Source organism: Drosophila suzukii, chromosome 3, assembly GCF_043229965.1.
Source record: "Drosophila suzukii chromosome 3, CBGP_Dsuzu_IsoJpt1.0, whole genome shotgun sequence".
NCBI lineage: Eukaryota > Metazoa > Arthropoda > Insecta > Diptera > Drosophilidae > Drosophila > Drosophila suzukii.
Genome location: NC_092082.1, coordinates 72774623 through 72798729, shown reverse-complemented (window position 1 = coordinate 72798729; position 24107 = coordinate 72774623). Strand labels below are relative to the sequence as shown.

At 42.6% G+C, this 24107-nt stretch overlaps 2 protein-coding genes across 4 annotated transcripts; one reads left to right on the top strand and one right to left on the bottom strand.

Annotated features, from left to right (window-relative positions):
• Positions 1 to 227: 227 nt before the first annotated feature.
• Positions 228 to 20858, bottom strand: neur (E3 ubiquitin-protein ligase neur). 3 transcript variants are annotated; one of them, XM_065865799.2, is made up of 3 exons: positions 20544 to 20858; positions 1989 to 3730; positions 228 to 1919 (listed from the first exon to the last, which is right to left on the bottom strand). In XM_065865799.2, the coding sequence occupies exons 1-3, from the start codon at positions 20566 to 20568 to the stop codon at positions 1671 to 1673; spliced, it is 2016 nt and encodes a 671-aa protein (XP_065721871.2). In that variant the 5' UTR covers positions 20569 to 20858; the 3' UTR covers positions 228 to 1670. The 3 variants fall into 3 exon arrangements, with proteins under 3 accessions (XP_065721871.2, XP_036673005.3, XP_065721870.2); XM_036817110.3 differs by lacking the exon at positions 20544 to 20858 and adding an exon at positions 14202 to 14747; XM_065865798.2 differs by lacking the exon at positions 20544 to 20858 and adding an exon at positions 3793 to 3935.
• Positions 20859 to 21287: 429 nt separating this feature from the next.
• On the top strand, positions 21288 to 23944 carry hyx (cell division cycle 73 hyrax). Its single transcript, XM_036817278.3, has 5 exons — positions 21288 to 21618; positions 21694 to 22840; positions 23002 to 23164; positions 23230 to 23371; positions 23526 to 23944. The coding sequence occupies exons 1-5, from the start codon at positions 21488 to 21490 to the stop codon at positions 23560 to 23562; spliced, it is 1620 nt and encodes a 539-aa protein (XP_036673173.3). The 5' UTR covers positions 21288 to 21487; the 3' UTR covers positions 23563 to 23944.
• Positions 23945 to 24107: the final 163 nt, after the last annotated feature.

Below are 24107 nucleotides of genomic sequence, written 5' to 3'. Positions count from 1 at the left end.
AATTTTCGGCTATTTAACTTCAACAAAATTTTTCTAATATATATGTAACTTGCCAGATTTTGTTTTAAAATTAAATTTATTAACCAACCTTGAAGTAAAATAGCACGATGCCATTTAATTTGTAAATGCGTTTTTCTGCTTAGACATTAATTTGGCAAAAAAACCGCCTATTTTTCCATTTAATTTTCTGGGTACCACCTCAATCCGAAAATAAAACCAACGGGCCATTCTGATATTGTTGTCAGTATTTAATGGTATTACAGCATTGCGTTTTCTTAAATATATCAAATATAATTTCATAAATACATTTAAATGTTTAGTCATAACTAGGCGCAGTATCGTAGAATTACGAACTATGATTCTTTAAAAAATTAAAAGTTAATTATTAATAGTGGCAATAACATGTCTTCATTTACTCCTATCCGGATTCATTCTTATAACAAAAATAGTAAGCTTGCGCTCCATTTCGCATATTTCTTTGTGTTCTTTGCTTATTACATTTTTTTCAGTTTTAATACAATCTTAGGTAAAGTTTTATCCGCTTTTCTTGTCCTTCATGTTTGATCTGCTTGGTATTGTTAATTAATTATTGGCAATTTTCTAACTGCATGGTTGATTTAGATGGGCGTTCCATTTTCCATATTTCATTCAAGCTGTTGGTACAACATACAAGTCTTTTGTTCTATGTTTATAGTTAAATATAATTAAGTCTGCTTTAAAATACGTGCACTACTTAGGTGTAATTTAAAATGCGGCTTCATTAAAATTGCTTAGCGTGCTTAATACGTCTTCTGTGTGGTGCCATTTTTGGATGAAGTCCGGTCTAGATGAAACTTCAGCATAAATCGTTGACTAGAAATTAACTTAAGTACTTAGGGCTAGACTAAAATTAGATTTTAACACGCTTTTGCAATTTTCTATTTTGGTTTTCGTGCATAAGTATTCATCTGATCAATCTTTGTTCAATATTTTGTGCTGCAGATATATTTGAGTTGTCGATTTTCAATTTCCTCGCTGGAAAGTAGTCAATAATTGCTTTGTCTATTTTACTGCCAAATTAGTTGCTGCAAGCTTAAACATAACTTTTCAAATTCGTTAACAATTTTATTTTGCCTCTTAAAACATTTAGCACCAAAATGATTATTCGCCAAATAATGAATCGTAAATATTTGCTTGTTAATTTTGCACATCGTTTGGAATTTAGACATAGAGAAAAACTAAGTAAATTTGCAACAACTTTCAATCAATTCAAATTTAAATTCAAAATACAATTAATTCCTATACAATACTTTGGTTTTACAGTACCACACGCCTGGGTGCGTTGTTTAAGGTTTGCAAAAAATTGAAAAACGAAGAAATCTCGATTGGATTGAACAATACATAGTGTTTTGGCTCTCAGGCGCACTTACTTATAACATCACAAAAAATTTAAACATACATGTAGATGGTAGGGGATAAATTAGGTGACAGTTTCGTATCCTAAACTAGCTGTGTGTAAACTCATCTCATCTTTAGTCTGCAAAAATAGTGCCTATCTCTCCAATATTAATATCTTTGCGCTTGATTGCGTTCAAAATGCAACAACTTGTGTGTGGTGTGGTATGATGTGTAACTTTAGTAGGTTTGATTGCGAGTAATAGTTGCTTGGCTAGGAAACGGCTGCGCCCCTTCTACGTGGTGTAGGTGCGAATGACGTCCCGGATGACCGCCCGGCAGAGTGGGCACTGGCCTCCGCCCACTCCCCGCCACTGCTCGATGGCGCAGTCGTAGCACATGCACATGTGTCCGCACATGTACAGCACCGAGTCGATGGGGTTCTCGTAGCAGATGGTGCACTCGGCACTCGAATCGGTGCTCTGCTGGTCGCTCAGGCTGTCCTTCCACTTGTTGGCCGCATTATTTGTGCTGTTGGCAATGGGCTGCAATGGAAAAAGGGGGTGACTATTAGTATAATGTCGGGGATTTAGCCGTAGAGTTAAGAAACTCACCTCAATGTACTGGCTGCTGGTTGTGCTGATGAGGGTGCCGCTGGAGCAGGCTCCGGCCAAGACACCGCTGGAGGTCACCGTGGCCGTGGGCCTGGCCGTCAGCTGTCCGTTGATATCGTGCGAGCTGCTGGCCGGTGGCAGATTCACCACAAGTACGGTTCCCCCACCATTCGGCTGGATCTGGAGAATGTCTCCGTTGGAGGGCATGCTGATCATGCGGCTGCCATTGACTCCGCCAGCCGAGGCCAGGGTGCTCGTACTCTGGGCCACGCTCAGCTGGGAGGGATGATGCATCAGCTTGGCAGTGGCTCCGGCATTCAGACTGCTCATCGACTCGGTCATGGGCAGCATGCGGGACGTGGAGGCAGCGTTGCAGGCGGATGAGCTGCTGGCATTCACATTCACCTGTGGCTGCGACGGATACGCCACCATGTTGGGCAGCTGCTGGCGGAACATCCTCAGCGACTGAGTCGAGCCGTAGACATCCAGGAAGGCCCACAGCTGGAGGGACTGGTCTACATGCATCACCACCACGGCGGGTCCGTTGTTCTTGCTGATGCTCACCTCGCCGTTGGGCGCCACAAAGAAGGCAATCTCATCGCCGCGCTGAGGAGCAGCCGCTATGTCCTTGCTAACCACCCAGTATTCGGGGCGATCCAGCAGGAAATCAGAGTCATTGGGCAGATCGTTGGGCTGCAGCATGGCAGGATTGCAAGAGGTCAGGCCCAGGGCCAAGGCACCCACGTACATCTGCTCCGTTTTCAGGACCTGCACGATCAGCTTCTCGCCAATGCGAATGGGTCGGGCAGTGAACACATAGCCCTGACAAAAGTCCGATTCCGTGCGGGAAGCCACAAAGCGATCCTGAGAGAGTCGCACGTTCCGGCCCTTGGTGTTGTGGAAGGGCACGGGGATCAGTCGGCCATTGGCATTGTACCGCAGGGGAGGAAGTCCGTTGGCCAGGTCGTGGGCTATGGCCGCCTGCTCCACACTGGCCACGCTTCCACCGTTTCCGGCCAGGTGAAGCGACTGCAGCGACGGCATCACATGGCGCTCCAGGTCGTGCTCGATGGCCCCCGTGTGTCCTGGCAGGGATCTCCTCGACTGCTGATGTGGGTGATGGGGATTCAGGGCTGAGGTGGCGTTGGCAGTCGGCTGGGCCATCTGCTGTTGTTGGGCGGGCACTGCGGCCATTGGCATCGCCGCTGGCTGCTGCTGGTACATGTAAATGCGGGAATCCAGGAACTCAATGCCCGTGCAATTGCCATAAATATCGATCACCGTCCACAGCAGACTTCTCGTATCGATGCCCGACAGTATCACACCCTTCTCCTCGTTGTTGATTCCATAGATCACATCGCCAGCTCCATTGACATAGTAGTATAGGATGTTGTCCTTCTCGCAGTACTGCTCGTGCAGAGCCTTGGCCCAGAAGCCAGGCCTGTTGGTCAAATCCGGGCAGGCGTACTTGGGCAGCGTTCCCTCCAGCGTCACGGGATCGTTGCTGGTGAAACCGAAGCGAATGCCGCCATTCCAGTTGTTCGAGATCTCCGCGAACTTCACGCAGATCCGTTCGTTAATGCGAACCGGACGGGCGGAGAAGGTGATCGCCCGGCAGAAGCTCTCGAAGCGACGGGCCAGGGTTCCGTCCCTCGAAATCCGGATGTTGTCGCCATGCACGGTGTGAAATTGGAGCGGGGGCAGGTTGTTGGGACCAGGACAGGAAGAAGGCGAGCGGCGAACTAAAATGGTAAAAGAAAATATTTTAGTTAGTTGTGATTTTAATATGAAAGTTCTCACAAACCCCCTATTAAGTTACACAGATTATATATAAGTTTGCTGTACAATTCCTTAAACATTTTCCAAGTCACATAATACATTGCGTTCAACAAAATGCCCGAACTCCCACAATACATTTATCTATTAGTTACATCTTATGCCACATTGTTTTAAAATCTTTTTCTCAACGCCAGCTACCCCGTATCGGATTACGCATCTCGAATGAAATATCTATGTGTTGCTCCAGGTAGCCGAATTTTCAACCATGTGCTAGAGATCGAATTACGCAGAAGCCCGAAATGATCTTCCTGGGTGAGTCAATAACCCCCAACCCAAGACCCAAATTTAGTTGGATTTCAAGCACAAGGCACGTGACTGAATTGAAGACTATTGAACTATTAAATTTCTGTATTCTGAAAATGCCCTGACAAAATCGATCAACAGGCGAACTCTAAAGGATTTACCATGGTAATCGTCAGCTGCTGGCCCATTTTCTTGGAAAATCAAAGCCACAAACGTGTGAAGTAAAATAAGTACTTCAAGGAACGGATAATATTGGTATAGGTTAGGGGGTTCTTGAAGCTTGTTTAAATGAATTTGGTTTGTTTTTTTTTACTAACTATTCCTATTTTTGGGAAATGTACAACACTTTTTAAAGCATTTAAGCGGCAAGCCAGCTTATTGTAAATTCCTTGCAATTATTTAAAGAAGCACTTCAATGACACACAAAGACTTGGGGAATCCTTAAAATATATTCCCGAAATTGGCATAATTATTGCACCTTGCAAATCCACATACATCAGCAGCTGCTGACAATTACCGCAAGAGACGGGGCAATGAAAAAAACCTATAACCAATCCATATGGCTCTATAAATAATTACTCAAGGAGGAGTCTTAGGATGGCGACAGGTTTCTGCTCAGGCCGCTGGAATGCCCAACATCAGACGATTCCGGCGGCATGCCAACAGTTGCGATGAAAAAGCATAAGCCCAGTTTATAAGAAAGAAACCCATGGCGAAGGACCTGCAGCAGATGAGGTCGATGTTGATGGTGATTACCATGTTGATATGTGGCGCGTGGCACTGGAGATCAATGTGTTTGCTTTGGAGCGGCATGTGGCAGCTGTCCTTTTTCCCTTTTTCTTTATTCCCTTGGCTTGGTCTTTGTGTGCCGGGGAAGAAATAGGAAGGTCAGAAGAAAGCAGCTGTACGACGGGAACAGGTAGTAAAACAACCCCTAAACAGCGTAAAGCGTCTGTCCCCGTTTTTCGAGGGTAGTTTTCAACATTTTCGATCGCACAGGGGTTGCTGCAGTTCCACAGTCTGCAGCTGTTCAAATTTCGAAAAAATAAAAAGAAAGGAAAAAATACAGTACAAGACAGATACAAGATACAAATGCCTGGGTATCTGCAAGATTCCCTGGTCCTGGGACACTATCTTTGGGGTTGAAATTTAATCCTAATCCAGGGCCAATGACTTGCACACGAAATCTGTACTGTCTGCTTCCCGAAAAATCCAATCCTCAAGTGCTTCCGCTGCAGGAAGTGGAAAGGGAGCACCAGCTTCCGGTGGCTCCCATTCTGGAGGAAGAAGAGCGGCTTGGGGGATTCGGAAGGGATGAGGAGGAAGTGCAGGAAAAGGAGAGAGAAGAAAGCCGGGCCTGAAGACTGCCATCCATCCATATTTATGAATTGACCGCGACGAGGAAGTAGGAAATCACGTACTACGCACATACGTGTATTGGATTGGGCCTATTAGCTGCAGGATGTTGTCGTCTCACTAGCCTGGCCAACTGGCGACGCCTACTTTTTATCGGCCCAGACAGTCGTCAGTCAATGGATGGATGGAATTGCAGCGGCGAGTACAAGTATTCGCTGGCATCGATGAATGAAATACGCGCCTCGCTTTTTTTCCTTGAACTCCCAGTCGAAACGGTGCTTGAGAGACGCGTCGATACTTTCAATTAGCCTGGCCACAATTAATTAAGTGCAGCGATTGTCTCCGCTCGAGGCTCTAATGATGATCTCCGCCCCATGATAACTAATTGTATTAAATATTTAAACGACAGACTTGTTGTTGGGAAAGTTGGGAAGAAAACAATGGCAAGGAAGCTATCTTAAAATAACCATACTTAGGTAGTTTACAATTGTTATTATGCAATTACGATTGCCGGCAAAATAGATAGGAAATTATTACTCATTTTGCAGAAGGGGTTTTTGACATTCTTAAACAACAATATTATTATAATATTCCGAAAACCGAGTAAATAATTTCTTAGAACGAAAGGTAAACTATTTCAGAACTACATTACCTTATACAGAGCACAGAGATTTAGCAATCAATGAAGTTGTATTTATATTTTGGACTAACCATCGCCATTTCCCAGGCCCTCTGATCATCATCGCCCTAATGCTGAGATCTGAGGTCTAATTTCGCCATAATTTGGCCAACTAACATCGGGAGATGAAAAGTTCAGACTTTCGGTGGTCATGATGCGTTTGGAGTTTGCCGCTCTGCCGAAAATGTTCCCAAACGCGGTTTCTCGAGCGCGGAAAACGAAGCATCCCCATCACCATCCCAATCCCAGCATCCGATCGACTGCAAACTATCTTGCTGCAGTTGCAGGCAAATTTTCGTAGTTTGCCAAAAAGGAAAACCTGATTTACCGTTCGGCGCGGATCGGCGACGTCTTTTCGGATTCGCCACCAGCGAGCGGAGCAAAACATTTCCCACGCTGAGCACTGGGCAAAAATCAAACACAAACACAGTAGAGACAATTCCCACGACTCCAAATTTGTATATATAGGAGATATATAGTAAATTTGCGGCTGCCGAACATTGGAAAACCTGTAACAAGCCTCGGTAATTGCGAGAAGAGAGTGCGGAGTTCGGAGTTCGGATCTTCCCGAATCTTTGGAGAACTGGAGAAGCTGAAGCTGCAGCTGAGCCGATCGAGCGGGTGGAAAATGTGAAAATCATGCAGGTGTCATAAAACAAAACCCCTCGCGTAGAGAAAAAAAGAAAATCAAAACCAGTGTGGCAATCTGCGATTGTGCGGCCATCGTTAGGCGAAATCATTTTAACGATCCGATGAAGATCTCCAAACATTCAAAATCCCATTGAGTTGGTATACGTCATTAGATTTCGATTGGCACTCGTGAGTTCAGTTGAGCTCAGTTGAGTTTACGATCATTAAAGGCAGATTACGTTGATGTCTGAATGAAGGCTTACAAGGGGATCCTAAGTTGAGCTGGGCTTTAGTGTAATGATCGGTTCTAACAAATCACTTTAAAAAGCATTAATTCGGTAGCTTTAAAACTGAGGGATGCAATAGGACTCTTAAAAGTTAAATTTTTATAGGCATTACTCAGGTAACTAACTTGTTTCTGAGTTTTACAAGAGATTCAGTATAATTACAAATCAGAAACGTTGTCTTAAGAAGCTATTGTGGTCACCCCCTGCCACCCACTTGAACTCCCTCATTTGCACCGATTGAGGTCACAGGTCACGTGCTGCCCCACCCCCTGGGTTGTTGCTGTTGTTCTTAGCCCACGTGCATGAGTCACGGGACGTGTGCGGACAATTAACACCGCCTGAGGCCGTTTAATTGCACCGGAAATGTCCCATAAAAGCCGGGGCTTTCAAAGGGGGGCTAGATTGCGAGGGCAAATGCCGGCTTGGCCAGAGTGGATCAATGGATCATTTACAAATTGTATCAATTGGTCAACCATTTGGCATAAATTATCGGCATTTTGCAGGGCGGCAATCAGTCAGCGCGAGTGGGTGAATGAGTCGGATTGAGTTGGACTTAAGCTTTTGACTTCCACGGGCTTGTCAATGGATCGACCCACGCCGATAAATAACTTATAAGCGTATCTGGCCACTCCACATAGTATCTTTTTATTTTCATTTTCAACATTTCAGTGAAATTAGTTGAGGAAATAGTGTGTGGGTCGTTCGTTAGTTAGTTTGAGGCTTTGGCTGTGGGCAGAAAAGTCAGGCGTTGGTCGGAGTTTAAGATCTGAACAAGTGTCTCTCTCGAATGGCTTGTAAAACAATTCTCACAGCAATAAAAGCAATGCTAAATTCTTGTCTTAAATATACTCAAACGAAGCTAATGAATGTTAATTAATCGCTCACAAACAAACAATTTGCGTGGGGCATGAAAATATGAAAGTTTTTGGGGGGTTTTGGGAAACTTTATGGCAAAAGGGAGAAGTGAAATTCGTATTTTTTTTACTGTAAGATAATATTTTGAAAGTTTTTTATATTAATGGTTTAAAATGATATCTTCTCTTAACTTCATTGCCCCTCAATTTTCCAGTTTGTACCTTGATTTACAGCTAAATCCACTTAGTAAGATTCGACTGAATTGGAAAGCCCCATTGACTAGATGCGAAAACCACTTCCGTTCTGCTCGAACCGCTGACCAGTGCAGCGGAAATTGCACTGCAATCCACTGGAGAGGAACTCTCTCTCTCTTCTGGTATGGATTCCCCACCGGTTTTGCCCCTTCTGGTAACTTTAGAAGCTCTAGCAACAATGGACACATAGCATAGACTCTGCAAATATAATAAAAATAATTACACAACGGAAAAGGGGCCGACTGCCGGCGGTGGCGGCGTTGACAGCGATGAAACCAGAGGTCAAACTATGCCAAGTTGTTGCAACCAGTTGTTATTGTGTTTGAGCAGCTTTTCCTCTTCCCAAGTACATTGCACTTTTCATGCGATTAAGCGAAATCTGATACCGCGCACGGTTTATAAAGAAAACAAGGAAGAACGCTATAGTCGAGTACCTCGACTATCAGATACCCGTTACTCAAAGGGAAATGGAGATATGCAAGCAGCAAAGCGAAATTAAAATGCGCCACCTACCGGCGGTAGACAGATTTAAGCGTTATGGGCGTTAGAGTGGGCGAGGCAAAATTATTTTTGGATCAATCGATAGGTATTGACGACACCAATACATTTCAGTTAAAATTTTTTATCTAGCATGCAAATTGTGGGCGTCACAGGTTTTCGCGGTTTGTGGGCGTTTAAGTGGGCGTGGCAAACTTTTTTTTAGGTCAATCGATAGGTATTGATGAGAACAATACATTTCAGTTAAAATTTTCTATCTAGCATCAAAACTGTAGAAGTTACAGTTTTGGGCGGTTTGTGGGCGTTAGAGTGGGCGTGGCAGTCTACTGAAACAAACTTGCGCTGCGTAAGAAGCTCAGGAATCTGTACGCCAAATCTCAATAGCCTAGCTCTCATAGTTTCCGAGATCTCAGCGTTCATCCGGACGGACAGACAGACGGACAGACGGACAGACGGACAGACGGTCAGACGGACAGACGGACAGACGGACATGGCTAGATCGACTCGGCTAGTGATCCTGATCAAGAATATATATACTTTATGGGGTCGGAAACGCTTCCTTCTGCCTGTTACATACTTTCCGACGAATCTAGTATACCCTTTTACTCTACGAGTAACGGGTATAAAAATCAAAGCAATCACAGCAGCAGCTAGTTTAAAAATACCATCAATTTAGGTCTTTACAATAATCACTAACTAGAGATATTAACTGACTTGCTAAACTGGGTAATAAAGATAAGAAAGCTTAATAACCCAAAGTCAATGAGATATTTCCTCAATAATGATAAAGCCAAAAGTGAGTAATTAATGAAAGTTCATCAGAAAATTCCCAGTCAAACTTGTAAAAAATAAACCTATATATTTAGGGAAGTCCCTTAAGATAATGGATTACTGGGTTAACAAAGTTTTTCCCCGTGAAAAAATAAGTTTGCACTTGCATTTTCTTTAAAATACACAAAAAGAAGCCCCTAAAGTGCAACAGTTCCACCTTACACGTTTATCACACCTTCTAAATGCATAGGTTCAATGACTCCCAATGACTTTTCTCCCTGCTCAACGTACATTTTCAGCCTTTCCACACACACAAATTAGTTATAAACACCCGGATGAGGCGCAGAGCTCCCCTCCTAATATAATTAGCCTCCGAAAGGGAGAGATATAGAAACGTATATGGGGAGTTCGGAAAGGGTGGGTGGCCAAATCAAATTTACATGTTTATTTTTACAAGCCTACAAAAACCAACTTTGTGGAATGGGAGCACCTCTCTATCGGTGCACATTATATATATATATATATATATATATATATAAAACATCTATGGTTGGGTTTTTTATTTGGGCGCTGAAGCATGCAAGAGGCCCCAGCCAAGAAGAACCGAACTTGTTCAGCTCCGAATAGACATAAAACCGATCTAAATATACACGCAGGCATAAGGAAGCAGAGGAATAATAAAACACACAATAAACAACATTGTGAAGACAAAGTCTAGGGATATTATACCAAAATAAAGTCAAGTATGACAAAAAATGGTTTAATACAATTTTCTAGTTAAACCAAACTTTACTATTTAGGAAGCAATTATTCCGAGTTCCAATTACAGCACTGTACATTCGAGAGCCAGATACGATATGACCGGCTTTCTTCCGCTTTGTTTTGTTGCCTTTTGTAGGCTTGCTGTTTATCGAAGCGTTGCAATTACTGCAAAGGGCCAGTGAAGAGGTCCAGATAGATGTATGTATATAAGAAAACACTATATATAAAAGTTGATAGTTACTCCCATACAGCTTGCATTTCCTCGCACTTGACTGCACAAGACACCCCGCGATTCCCCTAGTCTAAAAACTGGAAACTCTTTTGTGTAATTAAATCACTCGAGCGTTGAGGGGGAGCCAACAATAACAGCCATAAGTTGGACTGAGTGGAATGGAATGGACGTGAAGAGTCGTCTTTTGATAGAAACACATCATTATTACATTATAACATTGTAATTACAAAGGCTGACGGAAGCCATTCAAGTGTTTTTGGGGTTTGAATTCGATAGTTTTTGATGCCACTGGTTGCATTGTTATCGTCTACTACCGCGGTAATATTTAGGGTTATAGCAAATCCATGCAAATTGCCTATATTTTAGCATATTAACTACCCCGAACAGCTGCAAAGCTGAACCAAATCTAGTTCTATTTCGTCCCAAAATAGGTGTACATATTAATTACATTAAAGTTCTGCTCGAAGTTCGGACCACAAGCGTTAAAGGCCCAAAACCGAAATTAAAAAACCCGATCTGACCAAGTTTTCGGCGATGGATAGCCAAACAGCTGCTGGTGGACACAGGCATAGATTAAAGACCCGTAGGTGTTCGAACCAAGTAGAAACCAACGGTGATTTATGCCTAGCAACCAACAGCCCGCCCGCTTTTTTAACCCGTCTGGAAAACACGCCCTCCCATAAGGCGTTCAAAATTGACCCAAAGATGCCTTTGGATATCTTTCCATCTTACTTTGCGTGAGTTAATTGCAGCTGCTTTTTGGACCAGGTATGTTTGCTTATTATATATCGTATCTGGAGGTATTTTTACCTGTAGCTACCTAGATTGAGCCTTTTGTCTTGCGCCAGTTGCAACACCCTGCGGCGAAGCGTTTTTATCTAGTTTATCTGTATCTATGGGGTGGTATGCGTTGTTATCTCTCGGCCCAGACAAAATGTTAACAATTTTGTACTACATTTGGGTCATGAGGAAATTAATGGCTTACAGTGGTTATTCTAATGTTTATTAATCAACTTTATTTTAAACTTCTTAAAGAGATGGTCTTTAACTGTAGTACTGATATTAAGGGGGAAATTTAAAGCAGCAACTTAAAGCGCAACAAGTGATTTATATAAGGTCTCTCATATCCAATATCCACTGTACTCCTCCACAAAAGGACCAGCTTAGTTCAATAACTGATAAAAAGAAGATGTGGGAAGCTTTTAAGTGTGTCGCAAGATAATTTTGTTTTTAGAAAAGGAAAAAAGAAACGCAAAGATCTTTGTGTATATCCCCAACCTCTATAACTATTTTTACAGTCAAACCCAATCAGTTTACAACTACACTTGCAGAGATAAACTTTTTTATTTGGCACAGACCGTTATCAATCGGGCAAAATTATCAACAAGAAATGGCAAAGCTTCGTATCAGTTTTAACAATTATAAAAACATTTTTAAGTTTGGTGCAAGTACAATGACCATTGGATGGATGACACATCGAGATGACCTCATAAGGGGTAGAAAAATAACAGAAAAAGTACGCAAATAGGAAATATCGCAGCAGATGTTGGAGTATGTTTTCATATGAACATCCGTGATACAAAATAAAATGAACGGGAAAGGAATGCAAAATATGTGTTTTTATCGAATCGGGAAGTACGTAATGCTCCCGTGCAGATTACTAAACTTTATTGATTCATATTTTCGAATTTCCAAAAATGGGTCTTGAACCCTAGAAGCTCAAGATGTTTTTGTTGATCGCCACTGTTTTTATTGAATAGGCCAACTCGCTGCGGGGGTGTGTTCCCTCTATTTGCGGTTCTTATTTACTTTTGGCCAACAGGCGAAGGTCGAGCGACAATATCTCCAATAATCAGTGGCTCAAAGACGAGTTGGCAGCGCTCAATTGCAAACACACGCACAGCCGGCCGAACAAACCATTTCGAAAAGTAAACCGTGAGAAGCTAAGTAAAAGCCAAGAGCAGATAAACTTTTTAGCCAAAGCAAACGTGGCATGCCAACACACAACACACACAACTTCAGCAACAACAACAACAACAACAAGCTACGAAATGTAATAGAAAATGCAGGTAAAAAAGCAAAAGCAGCTGACGCCGAAAAACAACAACAAAGTAATTTCATTGATTACCGATAGGCAACGCACGTTCAAATCAAACGGACTGGAAGTCGCCGCATAAAACATAAACCATCCCGAGCTTAAACGCTCAGCTCGAACTTCAAAGCCACACCTCTTCCTCTTCTCTCTTCTCCCCCTTTTCGCTTACTCCTGCTTCTTCTTCTTCTCCTGCCATGGATCGTTTTTGCTGTTTTTGTTTTTACCTTTGTTTTTGCTTTTGCCGATGGCGGCAACGGCGCTTCGCGTACAATTCCCAGTAAAAGCAACAACAAATGCTGAATGAGGCAGATGCAAAAACAGTGGAGGTGAGACAAATAGAACCAGGTAAATACAGCACCCAAAGTACATTTAGCGAAAAGTGGAAAACGCATTTGTGTATGTATACTTGCCCAATGGGTTTCCATATTTCTTAAAATTTGTTAATCTTTGGTTTTTACAAATAATGCTGAGTTACTTTAGATTCAAATTCAAATTTTCAAGGGAAAGCAAAGCTCCAAATTGCTAAGTGAAATTAAGCTTACCATGAGCTTAATTTGAATTGCCACTGCTATTTGTGTGAACTCCACTGTTCTTTGGAGGCAAGTACAAACAACAAAAAAGGAGTACATAGAAGCTTAGCCTATGCGTCATTGGCTTTGCGTTGTTTTTGCTTCGCCTCTTTTGGCCAAAAAAAGAGAGCAATAAAGCCGAGAATGCAATTGAGCCGAAGCCAAAAAGAGTGAGTTGTTGTTGTGTTAACAACTTACTTCTTTTTGCTCAGCTGCTTGCAACCAAAACAAAAACAAAAGCGGCAACGAAATTCCCCAGCCCAGATAATCGTTATGATAAATATAATCACTCCTTGGGAAAATTGCTTTCGATGGTATTTTCTTCCTTCGTTTCGAGATCCCCCGATCTTCTCGATCAATTTGTGGTTACTTGGGTGCGATTGAAAAATGCAGTTTTCGAGAACTGACATTTCCGGCGAATAACCCGGGTCGAGGTTGAATTCAGCCGAAGAGGCCTTGAGAGAATTTCACATTAAATTTTTTTTTGGGCCGTTTCTGCGTCTATTTAGACAGAACAAAACTATTACAAACTGAGCGTGCTGTCTCAAGCATTTAGTCATTAGCTTTTTGTTTTAAACAATCACAAACCTTTTCGTTTTTTGCCTTTATCTTTCTTTATTTGTTATTGTTCTTGAGAAGCAAAATGCTAATGTATGCATAAATGTTTGCGGCTGTTCTGTGCTTTTCGCTTATTTATCTTTGCCGCTTTAATTAACTGAATGAATGAATGAGCGATAGGTCAGACCACATGCTAATATTATGTGGGAATCGCTGGAGATAAAAGCTAAGTTCCCCAGATCACTGAATTATGTATTTAAAGCGTTTTCGCACGATGTAATTAGGTTTGTTTCAAGGGTTTAATGGTGGGATAACACGAAGGAATCGTTGTCTCAAAACTGTTAGGTTCCTGTTTTATAGTTTTATGTTTAGATCCGAAGTCCTACTACTGAAATGTTTGTTTAATTCCTAGAAAAATGTATTCAGTTTCTTGGAAACAGACCTCTAGAACACAATCTCTTATTTTTTTAAAGAAGGTACCGAAGATTCTAGCATTTTAAAGTATCCAAAACGATTTACAAAATTCATCTTTTTTTATAGCCAAACTAATCCAGTCCCTAGCTTTGTACTAAAGCGAGTACTAACCCAATCCGAAGCGCTTCTTGATCTTCTTGAGCAAGTGCATCTTCTTTTTGCTGGAGAGCTTGTCCTTGGTGCTCATGAGCAGCTCGTTGGACTCCAGGGCCAGGACCTGGGCGGCCTGTTGGGCGGGGGAGGGCATGGCGTTGTGGAGCTGCTGCATCTGTTGCAAATGCTGCAAGTGCTGCTGGTTCTGGTGGTGCTGCTGCTGCGGGTGGAGGTTCAGGTGCGGGTGGCTGCCCTGCATATAGTTGGCTGGTATATCCGATAGACCCATGATGATGGCTTTTTCTTGGCCTTTGAAACGGTATCAAACGAACTAAAACGAACACGCGAAATGCTAACGAAAATCCACAAGCTGCTTGCGTATTTTATTTGGCATTAAATTTAACGTAAAGTTCTTCGAATTTGGTGTTGTCCGTTAAAACATTTTGAATTTTGTTGGTTGTTTGTTTTGCAACGGGAACAAACGGAACGAAACGAAACGAAACACAGAAACCGACGACAACTCAACTCCCGAGCCAACCTTTCGCTGCGTTTTTTTTTCAACAAATAAACGGTGCGCGGCCTTTTATAGCTTCGCACCAGCTCGAGTTCTCTCCCACGACGCCGACGTCGCTGCCGCAGCTCAGCTGGAGAGTGGCTCCCAGTGATGACGTTCAGATATTCTTCCGACAGATCTATCTTTTTAATTTTGGGTTCTACGGGACTATTTTTTAGTTTTATTTATGATACCGAGGTATATTATTTCATTTTCTTGAAGGTTGGGTTTATTCTGTCTATTACAATTACTATTTCTCCCATTGAAAATTCCATTTTAATCGTACAACCGTTTGTGGTTGTTCTTCATTTAATGTTTAAAGTTTAAACAGAACATGTGAAAATACTAGACATTTTCACCTTATACCTCTAAAAACGCATTAAAATGACTATTATGTTTATCAATATTATGTTTTCGGTTCGACATACAATTTTTTTTAATACATTTATTTTTTTTTTTAGCTAGTTTTCCTTTTAGTTTGAAGATCTGTCTTTTTAAAGGCTAAGGGCTGTCAACACTGGCCGCCCCGCAAGGAACAAGAGAGTGAACAGATAGGCCAAGAGAGCAAGGTTTGAGACGCCACCACTCTCTCTCTCTGTTTCTCTCTGGCAGCTGTTTCTTATTTACTATGGTTTCGCTTTGTGCCTGCCATTCGCGTGTATTGAGCCTCCCTTATAATTTACCTTTATGCCTCAAACTCTGCACCTTGATCGAGGATTCCTCCTCTTCTTCTCCTGCTGTTGCTTCGGCTGTTGTTTTTGTTGCTGCTCTAGGCCTGCATTTGGATTTTTGGTCAAACTGCTCTGATCTCTACTAACTGTTATTCTCCTCACCTATGGGTGCAAGTCCGTTGGTGTGTGTGTAGTTCAGCCAGGTTCAAAGCAATTCTTTCTTTTTCGCAGGGGTTACAAGGTCTGGCTCATATAACTGGCAAACTATTTAAATTGCCCTAATGCTTTTGATCGTGAACTTTGCGGGCCAAGTGAGTGTGTATCATAGTTTCAGGGACTGGACCCATGTATTTTTTCTTGGTTCTCACCTAAAAAATATTTGGAATTCTCAAAAAAGTTCCTAAGGCTGGGTTGGAAAATTTGTTGGTGAAAGAAAGTTTCTTTGAAACATATTTCATATATTTTTTGTATTAGCACCAAACTCTCTTTAGCTACCTAAAATCTATTCCTTATTTTCCTGTTTTAGTGCAATAAAGGTTCCCCAAAGCGTTTCTAATCATTTATATCATTCCCTTTACAGGGACACGTTTAAATAATTAATGATCCGATTCAGAGAACTTGCCTATGATCTTGGAGACGTGCTATCTATTGTGGTCACATTTGTTAAGCTTTAGGTTTTGTGGTGAGCAGGATAGCCGCCGTCTGGCGTCTGATCATTCTTTATCCTTTATGGATGCCACGCTGCCATTGATGGCGGAATGATAATTGCGCCGAGTGCTCCTCATCCTCGTCCTCGTCCTTTTTGTCCTGCATCGGCAGACGGAACCAGACAGACCTCACAGCAGATGCAATTTTCAAGATCGGAAGGGATCAAGACGGGCCAGAAACCATTTAAATTTTGATATTAAAGTGGAAATGCATATTCAGCATCCTGGCAGCAGGCGTGCGTCCTGGAAATACATCTGCTGCTGCTTACCCGATTTCCCCCTCCTGTTCGCTCGGTTTGCGAAAATGCAAAAAAGGTCGGAGAAGGTGATGTTGGCGAAACAGGAACCGGCAAACATCGAGCAGCGAACAACCCCAAAATTGTCAAAGAATACAGTGAATATCGGTTAACTGACACAGGGTTCCAGAAAAATAGTGAAGAAACCCATTATTAAACGATTTTAAAAGATCCAGAACCCTAGTATACGAAATATCTATAAGTTCAATTTAAAGAACTAAACTAAAGTAATCCTTACTTGTGATGAAATAATAAAGTGTATACCTAAAAATGTTTAATGTTTTTGTTTGTATTTTAGTTTAGTTTCGGATATTGGGAACTTTTTAATACAAAAAGTATATCAAGGGTTCATAATTACGAACTACGAAACCCATTTGACTAAGATCACGATCTAATGTAAGTTAACTTAATTAATTTATACAATTACATGTTTCCTACATCGATAGCCACTGTACCCAACTTGAACATCAACGAAAGGTGTCCATCTGCGGTTGCAGTCGGAAAAGGACCTGAAAAAGGGTTTGCTCTACTGTAGCTTGTATCCCCTCGCGGCCCTTGCCGTCGGTTCCGTTCTGTTTGTTTGCCAATTCCAGGTGTAAATTCATAGCAAAATCGACAGATACGGGTAGAAAGGGATTTTAAAAGAGGAGAAAGAGGAAGCCAGCCGACCACGCGCCAGGTTAAAAATGGAAAAAAGGGACGTGCGCCAGTTGCCTTGGCTGATAAGGATGCTCTACTTCTTTCGATCGGTTCGAACTCCTTTTACGATTATTTATTTTTATATATTCATATTTTGCCAGCAGACAGCTGCGGCTTCCATTTGCATTTGTCGCCTTGATGGGGGAGATATCTGCAGTCTGTTTTTTATATTCTTTGCTCCCCTTAAAGTACATATTTTGTGGTTAAATTTAGAATTTGGCACATGTGCCCCCACAAGTCCCGCGGTACAGTGCAATTTTTATCTTTCCAGTTCGGTCTCCCACGAACATCTGGCGTAAGAATACAAGTAAGTCGCTCATTTTCGCTCGTCTTCGTTTTGGGATCGCTGGTTTCTCCTAAGGCCCGCATTTACCTTGGTCTCACAATAGTTTTTCTTTTTTTCGGTCATTGTTTCGAGAATGTCACAGCGATTTACTATTCAGACAGTTCCTTAACCCAAGATCCCTGCTGATATGCGAAATCGTCATCTATGGAGAATTGACCTGGGCAAGCGTTTAATGAAAATGCCAAATGATAATTTTGCACGGCAAGTGAGCAGATCCGAAGGATTGTAGTTTGTCTTTAAAGAGAAACAAGTAAAAGAAACGGGGTTGGGATTGTGCATACCTATATATCTCTCTGGAACTCAAATTATAATACATACCGCATATCAGCCAAAGACATTTCTATTTTATCTTTCTAAAAACATTGATCACTAACAACCCTCACACTTCACAGGGTAAAAATGTATGTAAAAGCTTATGGAATTTTTGATTTATAGCTATAATTAAATAGTTATCAATCAATTGAATAAAATCTTAATTAAATGATATATATATAGAGCAAAATCGAATGCCAATAATAATTTAAATACAGGAACTAGCTCAAGTGGGCCAAAGATAAGTGTGGGGAAATATATTGGTAATTATCAGAAACTTTTAAACGATTTGTTGAATGAAAAAGAAGCAGCGCAAGTAAATAAACGAAAAGATATAAGCAATTGGCAGCTGTCGGAATGAAGACAGCTGAGAATTCCTCGGCTCTCCACATCGATCGCCGATAGCCGATAAATATACACATAATTAAGTAAAAACTGTAGCAAATGCCAATGTTTAATTAGAAAACGACATATGCAAACGGGTCACAGGCAGAAAGAGGGGAAAATAAAAGGGAAAGGACTTCAGGCAGGCCAAGGAAAAAGGAGCTGTGCAAGGAGCAGTTGTGGAGTTTCGTATGTATATAGCCGAACTAATCCAGCGGACACAAAGGAGAATTGAGGAGAACAGAACCCAAAATCGAATTGCGCAAGCACTTGAGAAACCGAGAAATGGAGGAGGAGATGGCATACAATTTGTATGTATTTCCAGTCTCCAGGAATCGGGGTTATTGTAAACGTTTCAGGGAACTTATATTTTTAATGATATAAATATTACATGTTTGGGATGATAGTTTATAGATCCAAGAAATGAATATTCACACCAATCGGAAACTTCTCCTTGCCTTCACAAAAAGAAACTTATTACTGGACCAAATTAAAGGGCATGGCAATAGAAAACCTTCCTTTTTAATACTATGGTAATGCAACCTCTGATTCGAAACCCAATTATCAGAACATCTCTCTTAAGGGTTCCTGACTTATTTAGAGTAACTCCTCCACTTTTTTTGGGATGCCTGCGACAGCAGTTGGCTTCATCCCGAAACTCTGATCAAGATCTAACAAAAGGAAATCGGGGATGCATTTGGCAACTGCAACTTCAACTTCCACATCCACTTCCCATTTCCGGGTCCTCATGTGCGTACGCTAATCAAATATCAACATCGGCGAGGAATAACCGCCAATGCAACACATGCGAGGGAAACTGCGATCCGTTAGAGAAATAAATACATGTTCTGTTGGCCAAATGTTTGCCTTTTCTGGGGGTTTCGGCTTTCACAGTTTTCATATTGCAGTTTTTTCCCGCCTGTAAAATGGAAAAACTCCCCTGTCCCAAGAAAAACGAGAGATCTGCTCCTTGCAGATACCTTTACGGATACTCGGATGCAAACAGGACATTTGGCAAGTCATAGAGAGAAGGTCCTGGCGGGTTTTCGGCCCACAGCATGTGTCTTTGTCTCAGGGTCAGGGAGTTACGGCTCGGTTATCCTACCTGAACCGAGCGCCTATTGGGGTTTACTTATTCTCTCCTCCGCCTTTGTGCGATCCTTCGTCCTTTCTTGCGCTCGTTTTGTGAGAAATCATTGCCATAAACTCTATAATTTATTGTCTACAGCTGCACGGGCATCTTGGGCCTAATCGAAGCTGATTCGATTTGATGGAGGCCCTCGGATGACGATGTGGCAAGCAGGTAAGTTCAACCCTGCAACCCCCGTTAAATACACCTGTAAAGGTAAGATGACCATTACGTTAAAGTTCGCGCCGGGATTTGGGTCGGGATTTTTTCTATTCTCTTTTTTGTATTTTTTACCACCTTAGTTTTTTTACTTTTGGAGAACCTAAGCTGCTTATGAGTTTGATGTCCCTATAAGGCGGGTTCGGAATAATTGTTTAATTGTAATAGAGGACTTTGATGTTTTTAGAAGGAAAATTAAATGTTTATTTATGTATATCGTACATAAGCGGTTAGTTTAATTTTTTTTAAAATTATGATGTACTTAAAAAAACCTATACCCATATTTTTGCACATGTACTAGTAATATCCAACAGATCGATTTCCTTCGGTTAATTTATACGTTTTCTAACTTGTATATGGCTCGTACGGATTAGATTAGCTTAAACACCAAGCAGTCAGGTGCAGTGCACAGATCCTGACCTGACTTGGTGGCTTTATAAGAGAATTGGAGCAAAAGTTGGTGCACACTTCCCAGTGCTTATATGGATTTCGCAAAAGGAATCGATGCTTTCGAAACGAAAGAAAGTGATGGTTTTGTGGAGCCATTTATGAAAAGCGGTACGAGATTATCGCGGTTTTTGGATTGCCCAGATTTAAGCGAAAGTGAAATGGAACAACTTTTAATCACTTGAGTTTTGAATTTGTGAATCTAATAGCTCCTAAAGGCAAATTTTTTTATTTTACCCATAGAGGATTTTCAAATAAAAAAGGTATGTCAGGTTGGTTTCACACCTGTATAATTTTGACGACTTAAGGAACTATCGGCACGAACACGACGCCGGCGAGTGTCATCGCCAAGGGGGAACAGCTGTTTGGCCAACATGTGAGTGTGTTGGTGGTGGGAAGGTCACAAACCTTATTGGAATGCCCATAGTTTTTGATTCATGATCAGGACGAGCTTATAACTGTCATGCTGAATACTATAGCTTAATGTTTCTATTGAAAACAACCGTTTCACAAATACCCAACCATTTACCCCACGCCCAATCGAGTTTGGAGCTCTTTAAATGTCATTTGAACGAAATTAAAACCTTGATTACTTACCTATTTTACCAGCCGACTGACCCATTGCTTATTCAAAATCACAAATGTGTGTTTCGCTTTCCGAAAGGCACAAGAAACAACAGCAACAAAAGCCACAACAACTAGGACACACACAACTTCTTTGGCATTGAATTTTCACGTGGGCGCAGCCCTCGGAAACTCTCGCTATTGAGTACTCCGTAAATCGATCATGTGCTATTCGTGGGCTAGCTCACTTCCGGAATCATAGGCGTTAATTGCGATGCAATTTAAAGCTTTGTTTAATTGTTATTCGGATGGAGCTGCCGGTTGCAAGGGCTTTTTTCAGTGTGACCGCGGGGCCGTTAAAACGGAACGGCAGAAAATACCACTGGGCTTAGAAGAATTAACCGCCCAATAAATTTAAAAATAATTCGTTAAAACTAATTTTAAAAGTATAAACAGATCATAAAGTCATTAATTAATAAGTACCCGCCTTCACCGAATATCTGTATAGCAAAGCATTTAAGCCAAGTATTATATCGTGTGCGATTGAAACCAAAGATTTAACTAAAACATATTTAATCAATAGCAACATATTTAGTTTTGTACAATTTTTCTATTGTATAACATTGATATTTATTTTTATTTTTGACTTAAAAATATATTTATGGGGCAAATCACTGGATACGAAAAGCCGTGACTTTAGACGATAGTTTTTCAAGCTGAACTTCCGTCCACGCAGAAATATACCAAAGCGATACTTCCATGATTCCGCGGTATTTTACATTCACCCCTGCAACGGTCACACTCCACGCAACCTCTGCCAAAAAGAACTACGCGAAAAATATGCCATAAAAAGCGAGAATCGTGCGTGTTTATTTAGCTTTCGCGGATAAAGAAGTGCGCAGCAGCAGCGGGCCGATCAGAGCCCCAGACACAAACCACTTCCGCGGCCTAAGGACACTGAGAAAACCGGCGGGAAGATGGCGGATCCGCTCAGCCTGCTACGGCAGTACAACATAAACAAAAAGGAGATTGTCGAGCGCGACAGCCAGATCATCTTCGGCGAATTCTCCTGGCCGAAGAGCGTGAAGACCAACTATCTCAAATATGGGTAAGTAGGGCGAGAATGATTCCCGCCATTACCAGAAGGAGTATCCACTTTCTCTTTCTATGTTTTCCACTGCAGCTCCGGCAAGAAGGGCGCTCCACGTGAGTACTACACGCTGGAGTGCCTGCTGTACCTGCTCAAGAATGTGATGCTGCAGCACTCCGTGTATGTGCGCCAGTGTGCCGCTGAGGACATACCCGCCGTGAATCGACCGGATCGTAAGGAACTGTTGGCCTACCTCAATGGCGAGACGCCGACCTGTGCCAGCATCGACAAGAGTGCTCCGCTGGAGATCCCCACCCAGGTGAAGCGGGCCGCCGAGGGCGAACCATCCAGCGTGGAGGTGGCCGCCAAGAAGGCCCGCTTTGAGGAGACACAGGTGCAGAAGGTGCGCGAGCAACTGGCCGCCCGCTGGGATGTCAACCAGAAGGAGACCGCCGTCAACATGGACAACATCAAGTCGCTGTCCGAGACGATGTCCGTGGAGAAGATCGCCGCCATCAAAGCCAAGCGTCTGGCCAACAAGCGAACGACCATCAAAAGAACGGACAATGACGAGACCATGGGCACGGACCTGCGTGCCATCCTGGACTACGATGTGGATTCCACTAAGGACATCATTAGCAGAGAGCGGCAGTGGCGCACGAGAACGTCTATACTACAGAGCACGGGCAAGATCTTTGCCAAGAACATCTTCGCCATGCTGCAGGGCATCAAGGCGCGCGAGGAGGGACGCAATCGGCCGCTGGCGCCAAATCCCATCAAGATGCCAGAACCGGCGAGAATAGCCAAGCCGCAGCCGCAGCTCTCGCAGTACAATCGTTACGATCAGGAGCGATTCAATCGGCAAAAGGAGGAGACCGAGGGCTTCAAGATCGACACGCTCGGAACGTACCACGGCATGTCGCTGAAATCCGTGACGGAGGGCTCGCTGGCACAGCGTAAGGCGCAGGCGAACAATCTGCCGGGGACACCAGGAGCGGGAATGCCAGGAGCGCCTGCCGGCCGACCCAAGGAGCTGCTGCCCACGGCCCAAGCCCGGCAACTGCCCGCCAACGGACCATCGAAGCGACCCTCACGGACCCCCATCATAATCATACCGTCTGCCAACACAAGCCTCATCACCATGCTCAACGTGAAGGACATCCTGCAGGAGTTGCGCTTCATGTCCACCTCCGAGAAAAAACTTCAGGGCTGCCAGCGCGACAGCGAAGTGCTGTTACAGGTGCGAATTTAGCTGACTAACTCACTTGCAAGTGTTTTGAGTACCAGCAGCTGTTCTTTGTTAAAATAACCAAAAAATTTAAAAGCTGATTTAAATTCTAAGAAAATACCTACTTTTTTCCACAATGATGCTAATTTTTGTCCATTTATAATACCCAATAGCGAAAACGGAACAATCAGACTGTGTCTTACCGGGTGATAGACAATCCTATTAAGCTCTCGCAACAGGATTGGCAGAGGGTGGTGGCCGTCTTCGTAATGGGACCACAGTGGCAGTTTAAGGGCTGGCCCTGGGACGGAAATCCCGTCGAGATATTTTCAAAGAGTCAGTAAATCCATCACCTACTCTTGAATTGTGTTTATTAAGTTCGTTTGTATACCCCATTGCAGTTTGCGCCTTTCACTTGTGCTTTAGCGAGCTGAAATTGGACTCCAATGTGGAGCGTTGGTCTGTGACACTGCTGCGACTCTCCCAAAACAAGCGGCATCTGGATCGGGCAGTGCTCAGCAAATTCTGGGAAACTTTGGACAAGTAAGTGCTTCTATTGTTACCACCTTTACTTCCATTTCGAAATTGTATAGTACTACGTTTCATTTGTTTGCATTTTAAACGTTAAGTATCTCCAATCTTAAGATATCTCAACACAATATCGATTGTAATTGTGTATTTCCCTCAATCTTTTCAGATACATGGCCAAATACAAGCCCGATCTGAGGTTTTAGCCCTAATCGCACCCTTTAAACTTCCTGCTGAAGAATCTTTATTGCAATGACGCCACCTGCACAGTCCCCAAAACCACTTTGGATAAATTACTATTACTATTTAAAATCTGTAACTTTGCAATAAGCAACTCAAATGTTACAATTCCCGCCCAGCTTGAGTAGGAAAGACCAAGCCGAACCAGGGTCTGCTGGCCCGTCCACGTTCCCGATAATACCCTGTCCAGGGCGCTCTCTCGCTTTTGGCAGCCGCACTAGAAGAAAAACCCCAGGCCAGCGATGGTGCAACAGTTCGTCGTTCGACTTGTACAATGTAAACTATAAAAAAAACGGATCAGAAACCGAGTAATTTGTATTTTTAGTGATAATAAACAGTTACAAGCCATTTTGTTTCGGTTATGCAACCACGAGGTTAACATAATTGGCATTTATTTGGCTGCAATCGAAGATAAATGAGCTTTTTTAAGGGAAACCCGAGAAAATGCCTCAATTTTTTCAGAGTTCGTAGTCACCACGATAAGGTTTTCCATCCCGCCCTCCACCGAAGC